The sequence below is a fragment of the Bos taurus genome, chromosome 28 (assembly GCF_002263795.3).
Source record: "Bos taurus isolate L1 Dominette 01449 registration number 42190680 breed Hereford chromosome 28, ARS-UCD2.0, whole genome shotgun sequence".
Classification (NCBI taxonomy): Eukaryota; Metazoa; Chordata; class Mammalia; order Artiodactyla; family Bovidae; genus Bos; species Bos taurus.
Window position 1 is genome coordinate 28275482 of NC_037355.1, and position 10676 is coordinate 28286157.

A 10676-nucleotide genomic window follows, 5' to 3' on the forward strand; every position below is an offset into this window, starting at 1 on the left:
AGTCTGGCAGTTCCATGAAAAATTAAACAGAGAAATATCACATGACCCAGGGATTCCACTCCTAGGTAGAAACTCAAAGGAAGTACAGGCAAGTATTCAAAAACAAAAACAAAAACTTGTACAAATGTTCATAACAGCTTTATTCACAACAGCCAACAGGTGGAAAAACACAAATGTTCTTTAACCAATAAATGAACAAATAAACCGTGGTATTAGGTATTATCATACACTGAAATACTATTTGGCAAAAACAAAAAAGGAGTGAAGTAATCATACATGCAAAAACATGGATGAATCTTGAAAACAGTATGCTAAGTTAAAGATGCTAGACACAAAAGACCACATGTTGCATGTTTCTGTGTATAGGAACTATCTAAACAGGCAAATTCAGAGACAGAAAGCAGATGAGTGGTGACAAAGATCTGGGGAGTAGTGAGGAATGGCGAGTGGCTGGTTAATGGGTATGAAGTTTCCTTTTTGGCTGACAAATGTTTTGGAACTAGACAGTGGCTGTCAAGCAACTGTAAATGTTTCCTATTCCAGGGCATCTTTCCCACCCAGGAATCGAACTTGAGTCTCCTGCATTGCAGGCAGATTCTTTACAGTCTGAGCTACCAGGGAAGCCTGTAAATGTACTAATAATGCCACTCGATTCAACACTTTAAGGTGGTCTAAATGGTAAATTTATGTTGTGTATATTCTACCATTTTAAAAAAAAAGAACAATGTATTACACAGAAATTCAAACAATAAAAATTAAGAACAAAAAAAGTGGAGTTTTCTGTTATGTGAATTTACCTCAATTTTAAAAAATACTGTGGCAAAATTTTTAGCAATTTGCTATAGTAAAAGAGCAAAACGGAGTCTACTACAATATATACGATCCTACCCTAACTGTATGAAAAATACAAGGTTAAGTAAAAATGTTTATCTATATCTGCATTGTATGTATGGATATAAAATTTCCACACCTTAATGTAACTTGGTCTTCTCTGATCTGGGCTGTCTTTATATATAAATGAAAATAAGAGGAAAAACCACAAAACCTTACACTACAATCTGTACAGAAAAAAAAATCATTTAAGGATTACATAACCTCTGTTTAATAGAGATTAAACCTCTAGGTTCCAGAACTGGCAGTGCTTGGTTCAAAACAGAAGCTAAGGACAGACGCAGAAGATAGGACAGTGACCAAAACTGCCATCTCAATGGAGGACTTACTAAAGAGGCAAGGACAGACTTCCGAATATGATGTGAAATACTGAAGTATTAACTCCAATAGTAGCAACATCTGCTATGTACTTTCAAAACCACAAAGCTTGCTCCTTCCAAGCAACTGCAGAAGTTGCTTGGAATGGAACAAATAATTCCATTTATTTGTCCTAATACTTCCCATTAAAGCATTTGAAATTTTCTACAAGAACAGCCTATTTTTTTTAATGAAAATGAAATTATCATATCCATTTTGTTGTAAAGAAACAAGATGGAAATTTCTGGGAAAAGAAGTAAATTATGAATGAACTGGGATTCCAATGATAAAAGAATCTGCCTGCCACAGCTGGAGACTAAGGAGACACTGGTTTCATCCCTGAGTCGGGAAGATTCCCTGGAGGAGGAAATGGCTACCCACTCCAGTATTCTTGCCCGGAGAAACCCATGGACAGAGGAGCCTGGCAAGCTACATTTCATAGGGTCACAAAGAGTCAAACACGACTAAGCAACTGAGCACTCACGCACGCACATGTGAATGAATGAACAGAAAGCCTAAAACCTGTTTGCCTAAATAGAAAATTGACATAAGTCATAACCAAAAAATGTAAGAGAGCTTCCCAAATGCCACTAGTGCTAAAGAACCCACCTGTCAATGCGGGAGATGTAAGAGACTCAGGTTCAACCCCTGGGTCAGGAAGACCCCTGGAGGAGGGCATGGCAACCCACCCCAGTTATTTTTGCCTGGAGGATCCCATGGACAAAGGAAAGGAGCCTGGCCGGCTACAGTCCATGGGGTCGCAAGGAGTCAGACGTAACTGAAGCGACTTGGCAAGCACGCACAAAAAAATTAAGAAGTAGAGATACAGTATTTTTTTGATGATATAATTGTATTTTCAGTAGAACACTTTGAGAATCCAAAAGATTCAAATGCCCGGTGAAGGGAAGTGTCCAAGCAGGCATTCAAATAATGTGCCATAGAAAGACTGACAAAGGAGGACTCAATGGTAAACTGGAACAATGTTAAAGTAGAAACTATAACTATCTCTGTACAAGGAAAAAAATATGGTAAGAGACTAAAAGAAAAAGGTATGCAGGGGAGGGAAGCTTAAAACTCCTACTATATCTATCCTTTTGCACTAAGAAGGTAGTTTGGCAGAGAATAAGACTAGTAAGATGTTTTCATTTTTTTAACACAGAAAACTGCTAAGGGCATGTCAAAGGTGCTCAGACTTATTTCCAGAAAAAGATTCAAAGTTGAGCAAACAATGACTACAGAGCAAATATGATGAGGTTAGAAATATTCTAAAACTACAAATATCTGAGCGGGTCAGAATTTACTTGACATGGGTCTAAGGACTACAACAAGAGATACAGAGGAAGAAAACAAGGGCACTAATGTGGAACTTTATAAAAACCAACTGCATAACTAAAATGACAAAATAATTTTAAAAGCCTGGAGAATCCCATGGACAGAGGAGCCTGGCCAAATACAGTCCATGGGGTCGCAAAGAATCGGATACAGCTAAAACACGCACAAAAAAATCATTCTTATATCCCACTGCCTGAGGCTTCAAAACAGACTAGACCAAATTCTTATCTAGAGGACAAATTAGTGAAGTCGTTCAGTGTCTGACTCTTAGCAACCCCATGGACAGTAGCCTACCAGGCTCTGCCATCCATGGGATTTTCCAGGCAAGAATACTGGAGTGGGCTGCCATTTCCTTCTCCAGGGGATCTTCCCAACCCAAGGATCGAACCTGGGTCTCCTACACTGCAGACAGACGCTTTACCATCTGAGCCACCAGGGAAGCAAATTGAAACCTACCAGATCATTTTCTTCTCTAGTTTCTCTAATTTAGGAGAGGCAAAACAACTAATTACAGCATATACCATATCAATGCAACTGCAGTTTTGATTTCACATCAGAACCCAATTTACTGTAACCAGTAAATTCAATTTTTTTATATACTTTACTTCCCTACAAGACTAATAAGCCAGTTTATCCTCTTGCTTTTCAATTAAATTAGTTCCACTAAATTCTTACTTTTAACAATTAAACACCCTTATTATTCACACTGAAATATTTTGGCTTTCAAGTCAATAACCTGTCTAACCTTTTCTGGATAAGTTTTGGAATGACTCCAGTATCTTAAAATGGCTAAGGTCTTCACATTTATTGCCTGTTATAATTTTTACCAAAATAAAAATTATTAGCCATCTGTTACTATACTCATAGAAAAAAATGGGGAACAGATTCAACTGTTAGCAACAATTATGGCTGAAGTTCATAACATAAAAGACTTTCCTTTATACTTTACATATAATTTCTACAAGCTTTTCTTTTTGAAAGCATGTATTAATTTTTAAATCAGAAAAAGAGAAATAAGCTTTAATGCAATTAATAAAATTACTTCAGTATTTGTAGCCTGAACTTTAACACTTAGGGAAAGACACAAGCTTTTTTTTTTTAAAACAGTAATTCTAATGAACTAAATATCTATTTTAATGGGAGTCCTTCAAAAATGTCATTAAAGTTCTGAAGTTAAGAGTTTACTCATGGGGACTTCCCTGGTTCAGTGGTTAAGACGCCACCCTCCCAATGCAGGGGCTGCCAGTTCAATCCCTGGTCAGGGAATGAAGATCCCACATGCCACGTGGCCAAAAAACAAAAAAGAGTTTACTCGTTACCAAGGGGCTAGGGAAAACTCCAGCACTTCACTGTCCAAAATAGGAGCCCACGTGCAGCTAGTTAAATTAAAAGATAAATGAATTAAAATTAAATAGAATTTAAAATTCAGTTCCTCAGTCACATTAGCCACATTTCAAGTACTCACACGAGTGGCTAGTGGCTCTTTGGATACTGCAAATATACAACATACTCACCATCATGGAAAGTTCTTCTGGACAGCCACTCTAAAGTCAACTGCTACTTATCTGCCACAGTGATTATTTTTACATAGAACAAAATAAGAAGAGTACTTATAATTCTTTTCTCCTAAGACTTAATACAATCCATGAATGTTTATGGAAAATGGATTATTGGAGGCTGCTGCACTTACTTGAGGCTGAAAAATTCCTACTGTTTTAAAAATTGTCCCTTCAGTACCCCTCACTCAAAGTCACTTTACAACACAAGTCTGTGCACCTGGTTCACATTGATGCTTTAGTACAGAACTTTCTGACATGGTTTCTATTGCTAAACTACTTTTCCTCACCTGAACACTTACTTGAATCAGGTTGTTGTTTTAATTATTATTCTTACAATTTCCTTCCTAGTCTACAAAGCAAGATACAAACAAGATAACTAATAGGGAAAGGGCTGAACCTCATTTCAAATTTGCTGATCTCACTTTTTCCCTCTAATTCTAACCTGAAATAATTCACAAACTCCATTTCAAGCTACTGAAGCATACAAGAAATCGCCTAGTCCACAACAAAATCTGGAAGCTTTATTCCATCAGTGTGTAGTAAAGTATCAAATTAAGGCCCAGGTACTCAAATCAAGATAAGGCTGTGTAAGTACATCTTTCCTCATCTGAGAGACTGATACTGATATAAAAAGGACAATAGCTACAGAACCACACAAAAAATATAATCATCAAACTCAGTTGGGTCACATTATTCCATACACATACAAAAGTGACTGCAAACATATATAGAGTCTCACCAATTTCTCCTTCTTGTCCAGGCTTAGGAATGCTAATAGAAGTTTTGGTCTCCACTTCTAGTTTCTTTCTAGTGTCCCCTCTCTTTCCAACAATATGCCTATAATATAGAGAAAGTTAATTAATGTAAGTCAAAATATACCCGAATAAAGAACTCCATCATATTTAAATCATATGTGGCCAGAGATACTCCCTCATAGAAGAGTGCTTCAGTAAAAACTCAGTATTCGTAGAGGAAATTACAAGTCATATAGCTTTATAGAACGTGTTGCATTATATTCACTGACAAAACGATGTCCTACAGCCAATTCAATGCATAGAAAGAATAATTATACCCAATGCCTGTTTGCTTCTCAAAACTAGATTCAAAATCTGGGTCTGCAGTTAAGTGAAAGAAAAGCTAGCATAGTCTCATTGGACACTTGAATGGGTCTACAGTTTGAAGGGGGAAAATCTTGCCCTCTTTGAGAGCAAATTAACTACATTTTGAATTCATCCTAAGGGAATTATCCTTCATTCATTAAATAATGGTAAAGAGCTTAGCAAAGAGCAGGGTCCACCAACCAAGATGCAAGCACAGAAAGAGGTAACCCTCAGACTGAATTCAAACACATAGACATGTGTTGTTTGGGAAATTTCACCTAAAAAATATAGACTTCTAAGTTCTTTCAAAAAATTAGGAGATCTGTCTACTCAATGGCAAAAACAGGCTGGAACATGAGCTCATTTCTGAAAATGGAATATGAATTCATCACAATCCCTGCCACTTCCTACTGTCTTTTATTGACTCCAATCATCTATTGGCTCACATTACTTACTTAGGCCTCCTAGTATAAATAATTCTGACCATCCAAAGCTATCTTCTGGAACCCATAGTAATTAGATGTATCAAGGCAAATGAGACTACTGGATCCCAGGAGAAAAGTTTCAGAGTCTAAATAAAGCACTAAGAGACCATCACAGGACCATAAAGTTAAGAGAAAAAACTTCCTCATCAACAGTATTTTGACTTCGATGATTTCAATTACAGTACACTACAGCATTGGTGGTGAGCTTCCCTGGTGGCTCGGAGGTTAAAGCGTCTGCCTCCAATGCGGGAGACCTGGGTTCAATCCCTGGGTCGGGGAGATCCCCTGGAGAAGGAAATGGTAACCCACTCCAGTATTCTTGCCTGGAGAATCCCATGGACGGAGAAGCCTGGTAGGCTACAGTCCACGGGGTCGCAAAGAGTCGGACACGACTGAGCGACTTCACATTCATTCACAGCATTGGTGACTATGTCTAAAATTCCTGTATTTGTTTTTACATGGGATAACCAAGTCTGATTATTTCCTTTAAGATTTATTGTAGTAAGCCGCTTTTTATAAAACAAGATGTTCAGAGGAGGACTGGAACTCCACAGTTTCCATGTAGTTTTTCTCTGTGCTGAGCTAGGGACTATGTAGCACCAACCCCCTCAGCCTTTGTCTTTCCAGGTCTTATCAATAAAGGGGTATTTTCAGTCAGGTTCCTATTTGTTAGCACATGGCTAGTGGACAAACCTCTCATAAAGTTGTTGGTTCAAAGTGTTATTAATAGTCTAGGCACCTTAGAAAGGGAAGTGGTTGAGGTTAAAGAGGCTTTAGAAGCAAACAAACCTTGGCCAAGTCATTTAACCACTCTTAGCCTACTACTTCGGAGAAGGCAATGGTACCCCACTACTTCACTTAAAAACATGGAGTGAATAATACCTAAGTATCATAAGGTTGGTCGTAAGGATTAAATGTGATCATATATAAAAGGACTTCCCAGTGACTGGCACATAGCTCAGTACAGACCATGTCATCCTCATTAAAGCCATGATGGCATCCTTCCAGTTAAGAGTACAGACAGACCCAAAAGAGGTTTACACGGAAAGTCTAAAGCATTCACTAAAATAATACAGATAAACAGTGAAAGGATGACTCGTTTATTGTATAAGTAGAAATTCTTGCCAGATCAAGTAGTTCTCAATCTTGGCTACACACTGGAATCACCTGGCTGCTGCTGCTAAGTCGCTTCAGTCGTGTCCGACTCTGTGCGACCCCATAGACGGCAGCCCACAAGGCTCCTCTCTCCATGGGATTCTCCAGGCAAGAACACTGGAGTGGGTTGCCATTTCCTTCTCCAACGCATGAAAGTGAAAGTGAAGTCACTCAGTTGTGTCCAATTCTTCACGACCCCATGGACTGTAGTTTACCAGGCTCCTCCGCCCACGGGATGTTCCAGGCAAGAGTACTGGAGTGGGCTGCCATTGCCTTCTCCTGGGTAGCTATAAAAATTAATGATGCCTGGGTTCAGCTCCCAGAGATTCAGACTCAACTGGTCTGGGGTACACCTAGGTATTGGGAGTTTTTAAAACTCCCCAGGTGATTCTAATTGTACCTGAAGTTGACAGCCACAGTATTAGACCTCGTCTGTGGACATGTGCACCACTATTAGACTTAGATTATAAGTTAGTTTGGTCAACTAATTTCTTCCTTGGACCAAATAAGCTTACATAAATGATTCTTCAGAAAGAAATCTTCCATGTAGGTCAATCATTTGTCAATAAGACTGAGAGGAAGGAAGAGAGGAAGAGAAGGAAGGAAGAAGAAAGGAAAAAAGAAAGAAGTCTTCCTAGTAAATATTGTCTATTAATTAGGATTTAGCAGAACCAATACTTAATGTAACATGCAAGTCATCTGGAACAAAATGAGTATTTAGAATATATAAAATTCAAAAGGTCATATGGTTAGAATCAGACATTTAAGGAATCTTTACATACCTTAGCAGTAACAAATATATACATTAAGGAAGACATGTTGCATTGATTTTTACAAGGAATCTGAGTCACAGCTTTCTAAAATCACATTTCTTATTAGAAAATGTGCCTGAAACCTGAGAGGAAAGTGAGCTGTCAGGATTCGCATTTGGTTTCTCATTTGGTCCCATTCCAGGAGAGAAATGTCATCCTCATTAGGTGTTTCAGAAAATTCTCAAGTTGAAAAACATGCAACTATTTGCCTCTTGGAACTTAAAGGTGTATGACTCTGTATTTGTAGACCTTCTCTCATAGAGAAGTATAGACAGACTTTATTCATCGGTACAACACAGAAATACAATCTATGACTTCCTAGACCATCCTATCTTCAGAGGTGCAAGCCCAAAAGAAGCCAGCCAGCTACAAGAGCTAACGATATTAGTGGTTAATAAGAGACAGAATATGATCAACACGAAGGCAAGCAGGCACAGACTGAAATGATCACAAAGCTTCCAAGCAATTTAAAACTAAAGATGATTCCGGAAAAAGCATTTTAGTCTTTGACAAGAACTGGAGGACAACAGAACAGACACATTCCTGCCTTCAAGTAGTTTCCAGTCTAGGGGAAGAAACATCAACTAGCTGACAAATAAATATAAACATGAGGCTTGAGAAATGCTATAAAAGAAAAGTAGTGGTGTAATGAAAACATATACTACGGTAATCAATGTGGCGGGTGGGGATGCCGGTGTCAAAACAAGCTTCCCTAAGGAAGGAGAATATATTAATAACTAGGTAATGTAAGGAAAGGGAACAGCATATGCCAAAGCTAGAAGGTAGGAAGGAACCCAGAACATTTGAGGAACTGAAGAAAACCAGTTAAACTTAAGTGCAAAGCCAGAGAAAGAGTGGTGTGAGCTGAAACTGAAAAATGCAGGGCTGGCTAAGTCACGTTCAAGATTTTGGCCACTGCTCTAATGGAATAAAATTCCATCTTCCATGGAAGAATGTTAATGGATTTCAAGCAAAGTTAATAAAATAATCAGGTTTTCCTTTTAAAAAGATTATTCCACCCTCAATGTGAAGAACTGATTGGAAGAGAGCAACAATCAATGTGGAGAGACCAGTAAGTAGGCTATTTGAAATAATCCACAGAAGAGGTAGCAGAATGGCTATAAAGAAAAAGTAAGTGGTGGATTCAAAAGATACTTAAGAGGCAAAAATCAACAGGCTTTGGTGATGTATATGGAACGATGAAACTGATCTGCAATTAGTCTTTAGAAATTCTAGGATGTTAAACACTAAACCATTTTGTCACTAGTAAGTACTATAATAAGTGTGGAAAAGAGAAGCAGCAGCTTCCTTCTAAGTTTCCTGGAAGTGCCTCCCCATGAAGCTGCCAAGGGGCATCACTCACTTGTAGAGTAGGCTGGGGGCCTTCACGGTACATCGGAAACCTTGTGGGGTCTGCACCACCTCGTAGGTTTCACAGGGCTCTTCTGCACACTCCACGAGGCCTGCACAGAAACCATAACACCTCACTCAGTTGCTCTGTGGACAACAGTCTTTCTTCTCCTCAGCTGTCCAACTATTCTTAAGGTTTAAAGAAAAGCAACACACACACAAAAAGAACAGCCATACACGTTACACTGCAGAACACTGCTCCAACATTCCTCCTCACCTGCTCTTAGACAAACAAATAAAGAATAAAAACACATGACTATTTTAAATCTTCCAATCCTGGAACCTTGGAAAAGGAGTATCTACATACCACTATTTAATTGTTTTCTCCCAGAAATAAATCTTTTGTACTATTTTACGAAGACATAATTCACATAAAATTCATCCTCTTAAAATGTACAACTCAGTGGTTTTTAGTATTAGGACACAAAATCACCTCAGTGAATGAGGTAGGCAGGAGTGAGACAAAGAGAAAACAGGAGGCTGAAATAAAAGAGCTCAAGGCCCCAGGGCTAAAGGGAAACAGCCACGTCAGTTGTATATTTGAAACTGCCTGTATATGACTGCAGAGAAGAAAAGAAAAATTATGACACAACAATAACAGTTAATATTGGGCATATGTTCATTTATTTCAACAATTCATAAAAACTAGTTCATAGCTTTACAGATAAAAGAACTTAATTTTACCACAGATAATTAATTGTTAATATTAATAGCTAACTAAAATTACCCCTTATTACATTTAAGCCTCTGCACAAAGATGACACAACTTAACTTATGAACTGAGAATACCTCATCAAACTAAATTACCAGCCCACTCAGAATCAACAAGGGAGCTATGAGGGGCCAACAAGTCAAATTTCAGTGCTCACACAGAAACACTGAAACAAAGAATTGCTTCTACAATACAGATAACATTGTACTTCTAATCTGACCAAAGAGCAACTAAGATTACCTTGGTAATAGTCATCATCTTCTTCTTCATGTTGATAAGTCTGTTCTTGGATGGGATTCTTCCTATAAACCCGTCCACCAATTTTTATAAGCTGTGGACGCAGAACTTCCATGATTATGTGGATCTTTATACAGGCCTACAAGGACAGAATTGGGCATCAGTTCATAGTACACCCTAAGCAAAAGCATTACTGTTTCCACTAGATTTCCCCTATCTAGAAGCTGTTTTATTAAGTCAATTGCTGCATTTTCCACTACACTATTCCACTCCTGGCACACTCAAGACAGTAATTTGCAATCTATTCAGCATTCCTCAAAAAAAGTGATTACAAAATACTGAGCCTGTCCATGACTTCGGAAGAGAGACTAGAGGTTCTTCATTACTTTAACCTAAAGGGAGTAAAGGAGAAGACAATGGCACCCCACTCCAGTACTCTTGCCTGGAAAATCCCATGGATGGAGGAGCCTGGTAGGCTGCAGTCCATGGGGTTGCTAAGAGCCGGACGCGACTGAGCGACTTCCCTTTCACTTTTCACTTTCATGCACTGGAGAAGGAAATGGCAACCCACTCCAGTGTTCTTGCCTGGAGAATCCCAAGGACGGGGGCGCCTGGTGGGCTCCCAT

The 10676-nt window shown here is 38.6% G+C and overlaps 1 protein-coding gene across 6 annotated transcripts in view; it reads right to left on the bottom strand.

Moving 5' to 3' along the window:
* Positions 1-10676, bottom strand: part of ASCC1 (activating signal cointegrator 1 complex subunit 1) — a 109890-nt gene that overhangs the window by 97630 nt on the left and 1584 nt on the right. For 5 of the 6 annotated variants that reach the window (XR_816208.4, XM_059882557.1, XM_010820598.4 and 2 more), the window contains exons 2-4: positions 10054-10189; positions 9055-9154; positions 4879-4976 (exon numbers count right to left, since the gene is read on the bottom strand). Coding sequence is in view for 5 of the 6 variants with exons in the window: in XM_059882557.1 (XP_059738540.1) it covers positions 4879-4976; positions 9055-9154; positions 10054-10189 (334 nt within the window). In the remaining variant the exon portion in view is untranslated. The remainder of the gene's footprint in view (positions 1-4878; positions 4977-9054; positions 9155-10053; positions 10190-10676) is intronic. The other variant, XM_059882556.1, reaches the window with a different exon arrangement.